At 35.6% G+C, this 19,096-nt stretch overlaps 2 protein-coding genes across 2 annotated transcripts; one reads left to right on the top strand and one right to left on the bottom strand.

Annotated features, from left to right (window-relative positions):
• Nucleotides 1–2,141: 2,141 nt before the first annotated feature.
• Nucleotides 2,142–4,793, bottom strand: LOC138715227 (arginine-hydroxylase NDUFAF5, mitochondrial). The gene is made up of 2 exons (XM_069847922.1): nucleotides 3,606–4,793; nucleotides 2,142–2,537 (listed from the first exon to the last, which is right to left on the bottom strand). The coding sequence occupies exons 1-2, from the start codon at nucleotides 4,547–4,549 to the stop codon at nucleotides 2,264–2,266; spliced, it is 1,218 nt and encodes a 405-aa protein (XP_069704023.1). The 5' UTR covers nucleotides 4,550–4,793; the 3' UTR covers nucleotides 2,142–2,263.
• A 138-nt stretch (nucleotides 4,794–4,931) lies between these two features.
• LOC138715229 (selenoprotein S-like) lies at nucleotides 4,932–17,865 on the top strand. Its single transcript, XM_069847926.1, has 5 exons — nucleotides 4,932–5,319; nucleotides 5,650–5,793; nucleotides 9,795–9,901; nucleotides 15,981–16,125; nucleotides 17,550–17,865. Exons 1-5 carry the CDS (start codon nucleotides 5,247–5,249, stop codon nucleotides 17,630–17,632), a joined length of 552 nt encoding a protein of 183 aa, XP_069704027.1. The 5' UTR covers nucleotides 4,932–5,246; the 3' UTR covers nucleotides 17,633–17,865.
• The last annotated feature ends 1,231 nt before the right edge of the window (nucleotides 17,866–19,096 follow it).

The raw sequence follows: 19,096 nt of genomic DNA, 5'->3' as shown, positions 1-19,096 counted from the left end.
CTATACTGCCGTACATCGGCAACCTGATTGCATGCTGCATGTGGCAATTCAATGAAGTCTAATTATAATTATAATAATAAGGCTTATAATGTTGGGGACCGATAGGATGCATTACAGTGATTTCAAGTTGGCTATCCTTTCACCAGTCAGTACTCTAGCATGCATAAACAGTGTACCTGTGGAATAAGGTTTTCAGGCGCATATTTTTGCAGCAGAATTTGGTAAGTGTTTTGAAGTGAATAACTAGAATATTATATGTAAATTATGTAATACAAATATACGAGGTTACAAGCGATATTATATACAGAAATATTTAGCACAAGAAAATCAAGTAGGAAACCCCGAATAATTCTACAATATGATAGTTCTGCACATAACGAAAGGTGCGTAAAAACATATCTTTGTAATACTATGTAGTGTATATTTACTTTTAGACCTGTCCAGGTTTGTTTCTATGCACCTTGTTATTCGTGTATTCGATCGCAGAACCGAGTCAATGTCCTCATACTAGCTCACATCCCCAGCCTATGTACCATGCTGCAGTCAACTTGTATAATCGGTCCCCAATATTACAAGCCTAATAATAATTTCATTAATCACATATGATAGTTCATCTTTTTTCCAGTATTATTTTTCTATATTTTCAATGTGTTTACAGAATCCTTCTCAGTCTTCATTTGTCACAAGACAAAGTGCAATTTTTGTCACTTGCATTAATTTCTATAAATTTAAATCACCCATGACATTATTGTCCTAGACAATACGTTTCACCTTAGTTCAAGCCTAGATCATATATGTAACAGATATGTCGGGCTTATAGGCTTTGAGGTTAACAACTTTTGTGAGGTTTACTATGCTGCCATCTAGTTGTTACATAAGGAGTCACGTCATAATTCCCATTTGAATTGCATTAGCGACTGTGCTGCCATCTCGTGTTCGTTTATGGCGGACGGGTGGTGATCCTGGCGGTTCTCTTCAAAGTGCTGCCGATTTTAACGTAGCGAGGAGTTATCTGTTATATATATGATCTAGGGTTCAAGCCAATTCAATTGGAATAAACTCACACATGTAAGGCGGCAATAAAATTGATGTCAAACTCGATTTTGTCCAATGGTGGACATAATACAGTTTGCAACGATACTCCTGATTTTAAAAAATGGATAAACTTTTGTTGAATAATACTTATTAGAGTACACCTCTAGATCATATATACCCAGATAGTTCGGCCTTATAGGCTTTGACGGTAACAACTTTTGTCAGGTTTACTATGCTGCCATCTAGTTGTTACATAAGGAGTGACATAACTCCCCTTTGCATTGCATTAACGACTGTACTGCCATCTCATGTTCGTTTACGGTGGACAGGTGGCAATCCTGGTGGTTTGTTCTCTTCAAAGTGCTACCGATTTTAACATAGGAATGAGCTATCTGCTATACATATGATGTAGGGTACACCCTACAGCTACTTCTATGAAGTAATGCTTATAGGGAAGACAAAAGAAGAAAACCAACTACCGATATCATTCTTCAATAATTTTATTCAATTATTCAAAACTGCTAAGGCTAATGGGGGTATGCGGTAGCATCTTGGTTAAGGTGTTGCACTGCAAGTCGTAACATCAAGGGGGTCGGTTCCTGATGGAGTCATGGATTTTCTCTATCACTCGAATTCTTTTGGCTACACTATTGCCTCGGATTCCCTCTAACAGAAATGAATATGAGTCAGTGGTATTTCCTTGAAGGCAAGGCGGCCAGTATACAGAACTGACATCTGTATTGCTACTTGTGCCGACCATGTCATGAAGTGGCAGCTTGAATATCCTGCCTCTCTAACAGCTTTTCAGGACCTATGAAGCGATTTTTTTTTTTTTTGGTATGGCTAAAGTAAATAGTCTGCTATGGACACAGGTTCAATTTTCAATAAACAATGAGATCTATTCTTTTTTCTATGGAGATTGTGTGTGTTTCCTGTCTTATACCTATCATATGTAATTTAAAAATATTCACTAGGGTCAGAATAAAGTTGACCATATTAATCTCTGTAAAATGAAATAATTTTGTTTATATATACTGAGAGTTCTTAAACTGCCCCTACAAATTAATTTGTTAAAAGAATGAAAAATTTTATTAGGCCTACACACATTCAGTGAAAATAATTTATTAAAATGAACGTAATATATACATGTTGGTCTTTAATTTTAATTAAAATCTAGTTTAATTTCATATAACAGCTATATTTTTACAGATTTGTTTATGCTTTTGTTTCAAGATTTCTTTTTTGTATCAGGTGCCTGATCATCTATTTGCACCTTTTTCGTTTTACTGATTACTTCGTCTAGTCTGTACAAGTCTTTTAATGACACTTCACCACTTCCTCTTTCCAGAGGCTTTGGCTGTGATGCATCTGGTTTCCAGCCAAGCATATAGATAATCTGAAAAGTAGCAGGAACTGAAACCCGTCCATCTTGTTCTTTTCCATACAGTTGTCTGTAAATTGCAGCAGCTGCCATTGCAGTATCACGTCGTAGATTGAGTTTCCTGTTACAGATAAATATGTTACACTTTAATTGTAAGACAGTGATATAAACTAAAATCTCTTACTCACTTATCAGCAATATTATCTGAAGTATTTTGAGGTGGAAATTTTTAAGATATCCTTCATAGAAACTTGACATTTTAATTTAACTATAGATTTTTATGTACAGCTAAACCGTGATGAAAAAAAGAAGAAAAATTTTTATGTACAACATGAAATTTCATTTAATTTTCTTTCATTTGTGAAATTTTCTTTATAGCCAACATAATACTTAAGATTTTCCCCATTTTACAGAATTCACTTGGTCTTAGATTTTTTTCTTTACAATTTTCATACAGATTTCAGAACAACTTTTAACTTTTATTAATAACAGGGATTTCAACAATTATTTCGGAAATATGTGTTCCCATTTTCATCAGCATTACGTTGAAGTGTAAATATTCAGTTTTCTCCATTTTGAATCTTGCGTACACCACTTTTAACACTTGAATATAATTAATTGATGAACTATATATATATATATATATATATATATATATATATATATTTCATATTTAAGACGAGTAAGTCCACTAGTTCATCAATTAATTATATTCAGTTTTGTTCTACTCATTTTACCAGTACCTCTACGTATTAACCTTAAGCACTTGACTTGATAATACGGGATTCAGAGTAATTTTATTAGCTATAGCTCTTTTTAGCTAGAATCTTTTGAAGCCAGTTACTCCATTTACCGACAATTGAACCCTCCCCATCTCCCCACTTTGAACTACCAGTAGGCCTTAATAACACATTATGTAACTTGTATAGATTTAGAGATTCAACTTTTTCATAAAATTCACCATATAAGAGACATTGTATAACTGCATGTGTACCTTTGTCTTCATTTCAGTCGCGTTACTGATACTATGGACGTAAACTTGGGCTCTTCCCACAAGAGCATATTATTGTAGCCTACCGGTATTACAATGTTGAAATATCTCAGTCTTACACTGCAGTAACTTAATACAACTGTGTATGAACCATTATTATTACTGTTAGCCTATTACCCGTAATATTGATTACTGCACCTGTTATAAGCTGCATTATTTTCTCCCATTCCTTTCAGGTCCCACATCAATTCAAACATGGATGGGTATCCAACCACAATTTCATCTGTATCCACGGTAAGCATTGTGAAACCTGCTCTTGTCAGCAAGCTACCAATGTCACGTATTTCTGTAAAGGGTGAAATATGAGGAGCTAGACCGCCGTGACGCTCGAGTTCAGCAAGTTGTAGTGAAGATCGCAACTCATAAAGCGTGTCACCTCCAAATACAGCACCCAGAAAAACTCCATCATTCCTGAGGCAATTGTTTATCTGTTGAAATGCACCTGGCAGGTCATTAACCCAGTGCATACTTAAACTGCTTGTCACTAGATCGAGAGATGATGGTTCAAAAGGAAGAAATTCTTCATCTACAACTTTGCGTTTTACATTGACGTCCGTAGGACATGACGCTTGTTTTAGCCATGTGGGGCACATATCGCATACAATTAGTTCCTCGACAGATTCTGAATCTACATGTTTGGCAACATAACCTCTGCCACATCCCAAATCAACAGCACGTTTGAATTTCCTCTTGATATCGAATATGCGATCGGCAAGTCTGTAGCCGACTTCCTCTTTTAAGTAGTCATACAGCTCAACATCAGGGGCACAGGCAGCCCTTTCCCTTTGAAGTACTTTCGCTTCTCGATCGAAGATGTTTACAGCAGAATTCTGTGGAGGCTTTATTTGCATTAATAAGCTACTTGCAAAAAATTCGCGCCTTATCACGCCAATTTTTCCATTACAGCCACTTGTAATTTTCGTAAGTTGTAATCGGCTGTTTGTTGATCTCCTTAAAGTGTGATAACATAACCTAGGTTTTACATCTTTTTTGTCGTACCTCCAAAGAACTTTAGTTATTGTCGTGTAAAAACGACATGGTAGAAAACGTGAGTAATTTTTATTTGCGCGAAGTGAATTCATTGCATAAATGCAGTTCTAAGAGTGAAATATAGCCTCTGTTCCTTACATACTTCTACACTTTGCTTTAACCACCACACACGTTCGCAATTTGCATTTACATTTTCTAGCAAAGTTGCCAACTCGATTCTTAATAAACCCGCTATGAAAGAAATGCAGAAGTGGCTAAATTTCCATATTGCCAATCTAAAATGGAATTATTTTGCCGCTGTGAGTGCTAAAAGTATCCGCTAAATCCCTGTGTCAGCAATATAATATGTAATTAATTTTACCCGCAAAACTAACTAAACACTGAAAAACGCCAGTCTAGCGGGAAAACCGTTGAATTGGCGACCCTGCTTCATGGTATCTTTATAGAAGAGAGGCTCAACGAGCACAGAATACATGCTGGAGGCTAGCTCGTTGGGGATAATCTATACGCTGACTGAGTAGGCTGTGAGATGATTAAATGCGCATGTGTCTTTGGTGCGGACTGCGGACATCTCATGCACTGCCAGTGCGAAGGAATAATACTTTATTAATAATAATCTAGCGACTTTTGAACTACTGTTTGGTGATTTTCCGGACACTTGGCAGTACTGATTCTGGACAGTTCTTGGAAGAAGTACACGTATCGTTGTACGCCGTGTCCAGAATCTGTCATGTTTAAAATTGTATTGTGTTCTGTACGATATACGTAGAAAATCTTCTGTCTATAGCAATGGATGCACATGTTCATCCTGAAACATTAAAAGAGACTCCTCCTGAGTTCGTAACCAAATGGTGGTATTTTGGTAAGTTGAAGTTGCATTACTCAGCAAATGTTGCTGTAATAAATAATTAAATTGACATAGGCCTACATAATTATTAGGGTAAAGGAACTGGTCACTCTACCCCATTATCGGGCGCGCTTCCGTACAGGGGCAGTGGCATTTCTCTGAGGTTAGAGCCAAGTTTAGGTGTGTGTATTAATCGAAAAAAATCCAAAATGTTGTATAAACATGCGTCCTATTCTCAATATTTTCTAGCCCCCTAATTTTCGTTTATTGTTTTTAAAAGATTTTATATCTACCAAACTAGAAGTTCATTAGCAAATGACTTTTAACTCCCCACTCTTTCTCCAGGAAAATCATTTATAGAACAGAATGGATGGTATCTACTGGGTGCTAGTCTGTTGCTTTACTATGTATGGGTTAAGTTGCAACCATACATAAGAAAATGGAAAGAAGACCAAGAAGAAAGGAAATTTGCTGCTCTGTGTCATAAATGTGAGTACAAAAATATCGCAAGATTTTGATTTATATAAACATTTAACCCTTCAAATTTGATTGCAGGTTTTTATGGTGCTCAACATGCGAGATTTTTGGATTTTATCCCATTACCTGCTGATTTAGTTGCCTCATGACTGATGCCTTGTTGGTGTCACTTATGAAGTTCAAACTTTTCTTCGGACAGTTGACTAAACATAAAAAAGCAGCATAGTATGTCATAGTTGCAAACACATTCATTATTTAGAGCTGTGTTTTGGATCCAGCATCAGAGAAGATAAGGAAAATTGGAACATAACGTATCTGTTGAATCTGTTAAAAGAGCTATGCTTTGCATGTACTGCAAAATGGGGTGGATAGGGACGAAATTTTATTAAATATAATAAGAGTGTTTGATATGGCTTTTTCTTTGGGTCGAAATTTGAAACCAATGGTAGATAATGGTGTAGACAACGCGTATTAAACACTTTCTGAAAGAATTAGCACAATCGGTTGGAATTTATAGATTTTATTAACGTTGATGATTGAGACAGGATTAATCTTGCACAGGATAGGGCCCCTATGGCAGGCTTATGTGAGGGTGGCAATGAACCTGCGAGATCCTTAAAAGCTATTTGAGGGGCTTAGAACAAAAAGCAGGTAAGTGACGGAAACCTAGTTTTGAGGAAATTACAGTTAAAGTTCTACATGCAATGAAATATTATATACTGGTTTGGTGAAATGATGCCCATATAGCAGCACTGCACAGTGTGATCATTTACCTGATTTTATCCCAAAGAAACATCCTTTTGGGCTATCACAACGCGCACTTACCTCATTTTTTTAATAATGTCACTTACCTGCTTTTTGTTCTAAGCCCCTCATTTGTAAGTAGGCCTAAGTAAGTATAATAAGAGTGTTTATGTTTTCATCCATAATGAGTGAACAAATAAACACTCTTATTATTACATTTACTCTTTGACACAAAGAAATAAAAAATAAAACTTCGTCCCTGTTCACCCTGTTTTATAGTATATTGAATGTTTCCTGCGTACATGTGATATGGTATAAAGACACAAAACTCTCGCACAATAAGTAAGTATAACAATTTGTTTTCAATTTACAAACGTCACCAGTAGATGATAAATAACAGTGTTGAAACTGATATTTATTTAAAAGAATGTTTAAATCTAATGACTTGTTTTATTTCTTATACTCATCTGCATTGCACGTGATAGGTTTGCAGAGATATTGGTGCCAGCATAAGCAAATGATTTAAGTCAGTTTTGGTTTGTATGGGCTATTTTTAACTTTCTTTTGATTTACTTAGATTAACTCAGTACGATTTCCACTTCAATACATTGATATTATACAATATAATATTTATCTTCTAGAAAGTATAAAGAAATAACACAAACACACAAATACTGAAATTACTTACTTACTTACAAATGGCTTTTAAGGAACCCGAAGGTTCATTGCCGCCCTCACATAAGCCCGCCATCGGTCCCTATCCTGTGCAAGATTAATCCAGTCCCTATCATCATATCCCACCTCCCTCAAATCCATTTTAATATTATCCTCCCATCTACGTCTCGGCCTCCCCAAAGATTTTTTTCTCTCCGGTCTCCCGACTAACAATCTATATGCATTCCTGGATTCACCCATACGTGCTACATGCCCTGCCCATCGCAAACGTCTGGATTTAATGTTCCTAATTATGTCAGGTGAAGAATACAATGTGTGCAGTTCTGCGTTGTGTAACTTTCTCCATTCTCCTATAACTTCATCCCTCTTAGCCCCAAATATTTTCCTAAGCGCCTTATTCTCAAATACCCTTAACCTATGTTCCTCTCTCAGAGTGAGAGTCCAAGTTTCACAACCATACAGAAGAACCGGTAATATAACTGTTTTATAAATTCTTTCAGATTTTTGGACAGCAGACTGGATGATAAAAGCTTCTCAAGTGAATAATAACACGCATTTCCCATATGTATTCTGTGTTTAATTTCCTCCCGAGTGTCATTTATATTTGTTACTGTTGCTCCAAGATATTTGAATTTTTCCACCCCTTCGAAGGATAAATCTCCAATTTTTATATTTCCATTTCGTACAATATTCTGGTCACGAGACATAATCATATACTTCGTCTTTTCAGGATTTACTTCCAAACCAATCGCTTTACTTGCTTCAAGTAAAATTTCCGTGTTTTCCCTAATCGTTCGTGGATTTTCTCCTAACATATTCACGTCATCTGCATAGTCAAGAAGCTGATGTAACCCGTGCAATTCCAAACCCTGCCAGTTTATCCTGAACTTTCCTGAACTATTCTAAAGCGAAGTTAAAAAGTAAAGGTGTTAGTGCATCTCCCTGCTTTAGCCCGCAGTGAATTGGAAAAGCATCAGATACTGAAATTACTAGCTTTAGAAATTACAATAGAACCTCGATTAATTGTTCTGCAGGTTATCTGTTACAAAAAAAAGCGCTGTTTTTTAAGTAGTTTACAGTAATGGCTTAACTATTATTTCTTACTTTTTTTTAATCATATGTACAGTACTACTATCAGTGTAACTTCGCTGAATTTGTAATTTCAGTCTGTTTCTTTGTCAATTTAAATAGATACTTTCACTCCCTTTGGGATATCATGAAACATTTTCTTTGCATCTCCTTACTCGAATATTTATTAGTAATTACCGAACTTAGGATGTACAGTACCTGGCCACATTATTATAGTCACTCACACTTTTCTTTACAATTACTTATGTGTTCCTCATTTTAACTTTGTAATGGGATTTTTTGCAGAATTCACATGACATATTTTATTTATAAACAATATTAAGCAAAATTACAAAGTTTAACAATGTTAATTCAAGAATATTGTTCAATAACCACTCTTTACACATTTTTACAGGAATTACAGTATTTCGTACGTCCACCTTTAGCATCAATTACGGCCTGAATTGTCTTTGGCATGCTTGCTACAGGTCTGTATTACTTCCTGAAACCTCTCATTGTGATACCAAACATTTATCGGCCTTTCAATAAGTCGAACTTTGGTAGTAATGGTTTCTTTTGCCATTTCTCTTTTTACGAGTTTCCAAATGTTCTCGATAGGATTTAAATCAGGTAAAATTCCTGGCCATGGCAAAATTGGTATGTTTGTTGAAGCCAGAAATACTTTGACATTCCTAGCAGTATGGCAAAGTGCGCCATCTTGTATAAAAATATACTTCTCTCCATTTGGAAACCATTCCTTTAGTTGTGGAATAAGCTTGTTTTCCAGTACCTGGATATATTGGTCTTGTCTCATTGTTTCCTATATAATGCACAGTCGTCCTGAACCTTTGCCTGATATCACAGACCATACCATGATTGATAGTGGGTGTTTGACTGTGCTAACCAAGCATCCAGAGGCAAACTTTTCGCCCTTTCCTCGATGGACAAACATTGCTTTGTCCAACAAACACTCAAATGTCGATTCGTCAGAGAAGCAAACCTGAAAATGATTTTTAAAAAACTTTTAAAACTCAGAATTTTGTCTTTAAGTATTAAATTGTACTGTAAAGAAATTCAGTACCCTTTTCCAATCGTCTACAGTGAAATGTTTGTGCTGCTTTGCCCAGAGAAAGCGTTTCTTCTTCATAACATCAGTCAATAAGGGCTTCAAAGAAGGCTGATAGCACTTGTAACCCATTTCATACAATCTCCGACGCACTGTTCTTTCAGATACATTAATACCCTGTTGATTGTTTATAGTAGCCCAATGGCACCCCTTGTACCTTTTCCTTTTCTGAAGCCAAATTGCTCTTCTTCCAACTGTCCTTCCATCTTAGAATATAAACGTTGATTCAGTATTCGCAGGAGAATCTTCTCTGAGTGCGATATCAGGCTGATAGCCCTGAAATCCTTACATTTCTTGGCATTACTTTCTTCGGTATTGGCAGCAACACCATCTCCATAACATCTTCATGCCATTTGCCTTTCTCATAATCCCATAATGCAATGGAATTGATATATTTCAGATCCTGACTTTATCCGTACCCGTCAAGAAAGTTTGGAAGTTGCAAGACTTCGACTGCAGATGGAACATGATAAAAAAGCAGAAGAACATGCTGAGAAAGTCAAAGAAGTTAGTATAATTTTCATAAATGTGTGTGAGTGAGAGCAGATATTGAAAAAGAAATTGTGACATCAAGTGGGACAAAATTGAAACAAAGATAAAACTGCAGTTGAAAATATTTATTCATGTGCTAAACAGAGAGAAACCAGAAATATTCACAATCATCTACAAGACATGTTCAAAAGTACTTTCGTCCATGTCGGCACATTCTATTGTCCAGTAGGAAATATTTTGCATCCAAAGCAACTGTTCCTCTTATACAGAGTGTCCAGTGTGATTTTCTAAAAATAGGATGTTTAGGGGTAAAATGTGTATCAGTGGCGTAGCCAGTCTAATTATTTTGGATGGGCCAGATATGCAGAATTTAGAAAGTACCTGACTTATCTCCTGACAACGTTACTGACGGCAACTCTCTTGAAACTCATTCTCGGAAGTCTTATTTAATAACATGCAAAATTATGATAAACAATCATGCAAGGCATACCTATAAAAACGCATCATAAGGTGAACTGGAGCTGTCGAGATTTCCTAGCAACAAATCTGTCGATTGCTGATGATAGGTCCTGCAACAAATCCCAACTTTTCTCCCTCTCGATGGCTAAAATTGCTAGATTACAAAGCTTTGTGCTTGACATGGTTGTCCTAGTGTAAGTTTTTGTTTGTCGTAATGCAGAAAAAGTCCTTTCTGCGGATGCAGTTATGATGGGACGAATCAGTATAATTTGTAAATTTGGAGTAGGTCCTGGAATGTTCTGTAGTTTAGAATATAGATCACACACATGTTTTGATTTGATGTTCATTGATTTCACTAGGGAACACTATTTTCCTAAAAGTTCCTTGTTTATGTTTAACACGCAATTTAAAGATCCATACAAGTCAGCCAGTTCTTGCAACGTATTGAAGTTCATGAAATCAGAAGACTTTGGATCACAAGCTGATATTGCTTCACAGAAAACAGAATTTTCTCCAAACCATCTTTTCATTTCTGATATGATATTATCAAGTATATTATATTAACTTGCTCTCAGCAAAACCTTATCATGTTGCTTTGAATCGGAACTCTTCAATGCAGCACCACCATTATCAGTAACGAAATAGTCTGTTACCAGAGATTGATGTGGTCGATGATGTCTTTTTTCTTGTGCAGAGACACTGATTCCGAAGACTTCTGCCACACAAACAGTGATGGAATAAAATTCTTCGAATTTTCTTCATTTCGGCACTTTGAAAAGTTTTCTATCGTTTGCCTTAATGAGGGACAAACATTTACTAACACCCATTTTTGGAGACTGAAATGCTTCCGATAATGAATTTGCAAGAGCAAGAATATCGTCTAAACATACCAAATAAAATAAGGTGTCAAATTTCTTAGCTGATGTAACAATCCAGTAGCTTCCACATCTTCCTCCTTTTTACCGTTGTCAAACAATTTTTTAGGCCCAGTCTAACATAGTTAAATCGGCTCTTGAAGAAATGAACAATCGTATATTTTGAAGCCCATCTTGTATCAAATGTTGTGAAATTTCGAAAATTTTCAAACCTTCATCAATTGCAACTTGTATAAAGACGTCATGTCTTAAGGTGCTCTGTGATTGAAATGAGTAAATAACTTCTACAAGTTCAATCAAATGACCAATCCCTTCAACATTTTTATAAACATCTACCAATACCAAATTGAATCTATGAGCATAACAATGTTATAAGGGCAAAGATTACCGGTATTGGCTGTCTCCCTTATCTTTACTTGTACTTCACTTAAATAACCCGACATCACCGAAGCACCATTGAAACACATTTCTTAATGTCAAGTCTAAGACATTTTAGCCACTCTCTATTGTATTTGCAAGAAATGCGACGTTTAGTTGTTTTAACTCAGTGAAGTCAATAAATTGCCCTTTTATGTGCACGCCATAAACATATTGGAGGCAAATGGACAGCTGCTCTTTCATTCTTTGGTCCCTAGCTTCGTCTACTAGTAAACTATATAAACCATGTTAAATGATAAATCGATAATATTCAGTGACTCATAGCTTACCACTTAAATAAAACAAGGTTTAACAGTGGGTTATAGTTAATCAGGATCCTTGTATCGGGAGTTTGGAAACGACAATCTACAAAACAAAATTACACTTTCAACGCATTTTTTACATATCTTAATTCTGTTGATTGTAACTATTGCTCTGGATCCATGGGCCCACCTGCTAGCTACGCCACCAATGTGTATGATAATGAATTGCAGGCATATTGTTTATGTATACTGTTTAGTTGCTGCTAGAGTCTGTGATAACCATGCAGCAGGTGCTCTGTTATTATAAGTAACTGAATCTGCATAATATTCAGCGTACCAGAGAGGGTGGTTATTGTGATGTGGAGACTGGAAGGGTTGTTGTATGGTGACATTCGAACGAAATTTCATCTCTGATTCCATAAAACTGGACCCACAGACAAAACAATTCACACGTCGGTCGGTGAACAGGTTCAAGCACACTGAAACAGTTAAAACAGAGCCTATACAAGAACGTCCATCAACTTCTGACAACAATATTGAAGCCATCAGGTTGTTCGTTGAACAACTTAAAATCAGTGTGGCATTTGTCAAGGAAACTGAACATTCCACATTCGATAGTACATTTTATTTATTTATTTATTAGTTTGTTTGTTTATTTATTTATTTATTCTGGCAGAGTTAAGGCCGTGAGGCCTTCTCTTCCACTCAACCAGAATGCTGAAGACGAAACCACAGTCTAGTATATACAGTCACGAAGCTTGAGTTGTGAGGGTGCTAGGAACAATATAGACTGTGCCAGTACTATTTCGCATTGTCTGTAGTGAGGCGATATTAGCAATCCTAGTGGTTAGCAACTATCTATGGATGCATATTTACTACGTATTGAGCTTCGTGACTGTATATACTAGACTGTGACGAAACCATGTTCTGCACCACCTGCATGAAGAAGTTTTGGCAGAGCATGTGACTTCTTTGTGTGGGGAATTTATCAAACGATGTGGGTTCACCCAACACATTACCACATTGCAGGGCTCCAAAACTGCATTACACAAGCTGCTGCCACTATAACACTGACAGTGCTTTAGAATGATTTCCGTGCCACTGCCAACAGACGGCAGGTGTGTCGCAATGTGAATGGCGCACATTTTTAAAATAATGTGTAACGAACATATACTGTTACATTAACAGTACAATCACCGTTTCAACAAAATTGATACTTAATTTTTTAACACCCTTTATTGGAGCTGTGGTCCATTGAAGTCTAGTGGCATTGCCCTTGACACTGTTTATTGGTTCTCAATTGCACCAGTTCTTTTAGGATATTTCAACAAGAAGAAATCCAAAGGATTTTTAAATCTGAATATCTTGCTTCGTCTAAAGCACATACGAGGGGGATCCAGGAAATAACGACCGTTTTGTTGTAATAATTAAAAAATATATATATTTATTTGAAAAAACAAAGTCTGTTACATAAATGAAGCTTCCTTTACTTCTCTACATAATCACCACCTACATTTAAACATTTGTCGTATCTGTTCACTAGCTTTAGAATTCCTGTGTTATACTCCTCTGCCGCCAGTTCATTAAGCCAGGTGTTCACTGTCTTCTTCAACTCTTCATCACTTCCAAAATGCGTACCACCCAGAAAGTCTTTCAGCTTAGTGAAAAGGTGAAAATCGCTAGGAGCAAGGTCTGGACTATAGGGCGGATGATCAAAGATTTCCCAACCGAATTGATCCAGCAATTCTCGAGTTAAAGCAGCAGTGTGCGGGCAGGCACAGATTTTGTGGTAGCCAAGATGTTGCGACACAATTTCACCAAGCAAAGAACGAGAAATGTCAGGAAAGGCAATATGCAATTCGTCGAGTGATGTGCGCCTGTCTTGCAAGATTCTGTCGTTCACTTTAGTCTTCAGGTCTTCTGTGATGAGTGATGGGCGTCCGGGTCGAGTTTCATCGTGGACATTTGTTCGCCCATTGTTGAACATTTCGCACCATTTTCTCACATTTCTTTCATTCATTACAGTATCACCATACACTTCTTTCAATTGCTGGTAAATTTTTGCAGGTTTCAAATATCGGGCATTCAAAAATCGAATCACACTCCTCACCTCACAGTCGGCGGGATTATCAATCACGTCGTTCATTTTGAAGTAACACAAAATGCACAATGGCGACTTGTTGCAACCAGTACTCACAACATTATGAGAACACATGTTAAGGAAGCCAGTTGACCTTCAAACAAGGAAGGGGAGTCAGCTGTGCGGCGGGTATGCGCGAACGGTCGTTATTTCCTGGATCCCCCTCGTATTAATGAGAAAGATCAATAGGCCCATCACATGTTTGAGGGTGAAGAATTGGAGTGAAAGGAGACAGCTTAATACAAACAGTAAAAATGACATTCCACAAGGAAGTTCCAGACTGTACAAAAGGATCAGTAACAAGTGAAAACGTATTAAAGAGTGAATACAATATGTGTAGGTTACTGTATGTGGTAGAATAGGAAAATATATTCTTGGAGGGTGCATAAACAAAATAAATAAATAAATGAGAAAACAATCCATAATAGTGAAGTACAAATTCAAAGGGTAGAGCAGTTATAATTTCTGGGAGAAGAAGGCTGAGTGAAATAGCGTAGGATATATTCTTTATATAAGCTTAGTAATGATTTGCACTTTCATTTAAGCACTATTACCACAGTCTAGTATATATAGTCACGAAGCTTGAGTTTATGAGGGTACTAGGAACTATAGACTGTGCAGGTACTATTTTACATTGTAATGAGGCTATAGTAGTGATCCTAGTGGTTAGCAACTATCTATGGATGCATATTTACTACGTATTGAGCTTCGTGACTAGACTGTGCTGTTACTTTCAGCATCCTTTTCTCTCTGTAAAATAATAGCGTCTATAGTTCATGTTAATACGCAATTTTTTAAGAAATGAGAGCCATTATTGTTAGGCTAATCTGCATATGACCGAAGACAAGGAATTCGTTAATTTTTTTTTTTTTAACTACCGTAAATATTTAAAAATGAAACTAACGTAGTTGTTTAGATGCATGTGGAGTTTCTCGCGGGTGGTGAGAGGGAGCATAGAGGAAAGAATTTTGGGCTCCAGAAAATAATTTTTATTCAGAGTCACTTCCTGAATTCATATTTTTATCATTGAGCAGAGAAATATTTATTGGACTTCGAAGAAAACTACGAGCTGAAAGCTAATATGTAGAGAAAACAAGTACCTTTATCTATCCCTTACAATTAAGGAGAATAAGAAGAAATGGAAATATTGTAATACATCTGTTATAACAAGATACACATTATACAGATTCATTTAAAAGCTCTACTATTGCAATTTGAAATGAAAGTTATACCAAGATTTTCCTCAGAAACTTTGTCTGTCACTTGATGTTCAGTACAATGAGAGGTGTCCTTTCCATGTTACGAAACATTACTGGTAACTTATATACACTTTTCAGGAACTAAAAAAAGTATAATTGCAGAACTTAAATAAGCATCATTTACTAAAATGATTACGACTTTTCTGTCTAATAGGCATTATTGTGAAAGAAAATATCGCCTTGTTAATTTATAAAATCTGAACTTTAAAGTTGAAAAATATTAGCAAAAATATGCATTTTCTTGTTAGAATAACGAAAATAATGTGTGCAAAGTTTTTCTTCATCGAAATATGCATTTCTATATGAACATTTACAGTTAAATAGTACATTATGTCAAGAAATGGATTCGGAACACTTCAGAATCTGTGCTTCAGTGGCTGGCCATGATAATATCTTTAAAAAATATTGGAGTGCAAGAGGTCAAATGACTTTATTGTCAAACGCCTGGCATTAGAAAACAACAACGTAGTATATTATGTAAAGTCATCGACCAAAGCATGTCACATAGTAATATTACCTTTACATTCTTTGAGAATGTCACATGCAGCGTGTATTTTTTTATATATGTTTGGTTTCTATATAAAGCAATTTTCTCTTTACTTCATAGGAAAACATTTTCACTGCATCAGATCTCTATTTCATCAGTGTATGTACATTGAGATATGATATCTCTTATTTCAGCGTGAAACAAAGAAGAGAGAAGAATATCTTGCAAAACAAGAAGGAAAGGGGCCTACTCGACTCGGTAATAGACTGTCAGACCAAAACAGTAGCACAGACTCTACTTCTAAAGAACAAAAACAACCTAAATCAACATACAGACCAGGTAATAATTATTGTAAACATATATGGTTACTTGGTTTTGAATGCAGAGCATCTTGCACTGAATCTCAATCTTCCAGTCATGTAGTAAATGTTGGCTACGGGAAAACAAAGAAATAACTATTTTTATCTTAGACTTGCGTTCAGGGTTGGGAAGTTACGTGTAAAAACTTAATTTCTACATGACGTGTAAAATATGCATAAACATTCGTAATTTTCTGAAAAATGTAATAAATTCAAAACTTGCTCTAATAGGCCTACATTAAAGTGTTACATTTTTACTTGAGCTCCTAGGCTATCAGCATGCGTTATTTGCGGTAATTAATTTCATATTACGTCTTCATTAACTTTATCCTTTGAAACAATAATCCGTCATCGCACAGTGTTTCCATGTGTTGCTTAGCTACTTGCTACACAGATCAGATCCCAGAGTTTACTAAATATCAAAGGCTGCCAACAGTTTTCATCACGTACATTTTGTCATTGTGTTTCTCTGGTTCCCACCGGCATCTTTTGTAGTTTTATTTTTTTCAAATCTCCATATATCATTGTGGTAATGCATACTGTTTTTGTGGATAATGCCAACTTCGTTATTTTTTTTTTATCTGCTGTCCAAAGAGGTCTTCCTATTCACAGAGGCTAATATTGAAAGAGAAACAAAATTGGTTGTCCTTTTGAGAACTTTCTGTGTACATTTTCCCAGAAGCAGCACCTTCGACACTTCACTACACATTTCTAGATTGTTTGTGATCTGATATTCTGGAAATTTTAAAAGTATGGGATGACATAATGAACTTCAGTTCATAGCATAGTTCCGAAATGTTCAGTAAGAGTTTATAATCAGTGATTTTGAAGTTAGTAAGATCCTGTATTAAAGATAAAAGTTGAAAACGACATATTGTATGCAGGAAAATCTTTGCATACGACGTATGACTAATTTGGTTTTATTCCCACAAAACTTGAAAATAAAAAAAAACATAGCAACACAGCACCTTTAAACACATAGAAGATTATGCAACTTATTAATTTACTTCTATGAAAATAAATGATTATGCTGCACAGAAAATTGTGTAAAAATAATTTTTTTCTACGCAAATTAAATTACATGTAACTTATATAAAATATGTAACATGTAATTTACGCAGCCAGCTCTGCTTGCAACTAGCCATGACTTCCTGGCCAGTCACTTTCATAAACTTGGTTTACTACTGTTGCCACGTTGTTTGTTATGTTCTGCGTAAGAAAATATGACATCACACATAAGATCTTTTGAAGGCTTCCTAATGCAAGATGAGAATGACTTTGTTGTTAAATTCTGAGCATTGTATATACATTTTTATTTTAACTGTGTCAGAAGTCTATACCAAATTTCAGTTAATAAATCCTGCTTCAGAGTTTAACTTGAGAGCATGTACCTTTTTATTTTAGATTATAATCCATTGATGGGAGGAGGTGGATCTGGTGGCTACAGACCTCAAAGACGTACATGCCCAGGAGGGGGTTGTGGTTAAATGTACAGAAATTTCTATGGAAGAAGAATATCAGTGCCTGTACTTCTGAATGATCAATTGGATCCCAGCACCTTCGTGATCATGCAGATCACATTCCTCTACATTTATTGCTTGTTTTAAAACCAAAATGTCTATCGTATTATCTAATAAGTATATACAATATAACCGCAATGTATTTCATTGTAAAATGTTATTCCAACTTCTAAATAAATATATTTTTTAACTACCTTAAAGCCTTAGTACGATGTAAGAGTAATGGAACGGAGAAAAAAAAATATTAAAAAAAAATAATAATATTAAAGTCTTAGGCTAATTAATGATATTTTAAATTCTTTGTAGGAGCAGCTTTTTATCAAGTTCATAAAACATTTGTAGTGATCTTCAGCTATCCTGAATAACTTCTTTGCATCGTGATGATGATGATGATGATGATGCTGTCCTCGTCGTCGTTGTTAACCAGTGCTGAGTTCTTGGCAGTAAAACCATTAATCTCTTGCTGGCCAATATAGGAGAGTGATATAGCAAAAAGTGCAACCGTTTTATTATTATTATTATTATTATTATTATTGCCAATGCTCATGGAGCTTGGATTTCCTGCATACTCCTACCTAGGCGTCCAGTAATAATTTGTAAACTGAGATGGTATATCAGCATCAGTCTTTTAATGTAGGCATCATATTTTTAACTTTTCTGCATGTAAACATGTCCATTGCCATATATTGCGCAGCCAAGATATCTGTATATTATACAGCAAACTCTCGATTATCCGTGCTAATCACTGGACAAGACGACATGAATAAACGAAAAACATGAATAATCGGAAAGTATATTGATTTGTCACAATAATTGTTTAGTTAACTACATTGTAATTAGAAAGACAAAACGTCGTTTGTTGCTGTAACAGTAACAAATTATACACTCAAAATATATCATTTATATTCTATTGCTTCTAATTACAGTACTAAATACATTACTGCATTGAAATTACTGTACAGTACGTACACTATTGTGTTTATACTACAATTGCCTGCTAATTCAAAGGACTTTGTTGCTTGTAGTATGAACATATCTAGTAAGATGTCTTTTATGGGCTGAAAAAGTCATAAATATGAAACAGACTACAAATAAATGATTTTTTTTTCTTCCATAAATAAACCTACAAAATGTTGTGACTTTAAAATTAAATGAGAATTATTTATTTATAGGAATATTCATTTCTGATATACAAAACTTTCCTCAGCCAAAAAACACAGCCTTCCTTTTCCAAGTGTCACAATCCCCACGACTTTCATCCTGCATGTCTCTTTTCTGCACGGTTTCCCTTATTCCATCATACCATGTAGGTTCCATGCTTCTGTCTTCTGTTCGCATGACATGCCCATACTATCTTAACTAGTTTTTCTATTTCTTGAACAATAATTGTTGTATTATCTTTTCTCTCTCTCCATCTCTTATTACATTACT

Source organism: Periplaneta americana, chromosome 15 (assembly GCF_040183065.1).
Source record: "Periplaneta americana isolate PAMFEO1 chromosome 15, P.americana_PAMFEO1_priV1, whole genome shotgun sequence".
Classification (NCBI taxonomy): Eukaryota; Metazoa; Arthropoda; class Insecta; order Blattodea; family Blattidae; genus Periplaneta; species Periplaneta americana.
Note: the sequence above shows the minus strand (reverse complement) of the source record. Positions and strands in the feature narration are given on the sequence as shown.

Excerpts from the sequence above, each read along its gene's own strand:
- LOC138715227 (XM_069847922.1), bottom strand. The coding sequence starts at position 4,549 with ATGAATTCACTTCGCGCAAATAAAAATTACTCACGTTTTCTACCATGT. Across the intron at positions 2,538-3,605 it reads AATAATGCAGCTTATAACAG|GAAACTCAATCTACGACGTG; the intron begins GTGCAGTAATCA and ends TATCTGTAACAG.
- LOC138715229 (XM_069847926.1), top strand. The coding sequence starts at position 5,247 with ATGGATGCACATGTTCATCCTGAAACATTAAAAGAGACTCCTCCTGAG. Across the intron at positions 9,902-15,980 it reads ATGCTGAGAAAGTCAAAGAA|CGTGAAACAAAGAAGAGAGA; the intron begins GTTAGTATAATT and ends CTCTTATTTCAG. Across the intron at positions 16,126-17,549 it reads TAAATCAACATACAGACCAG|ATTATAATCCATTGATGGGA; the intron begins GTAATAATTATT and ends TTTTTATTTTAG.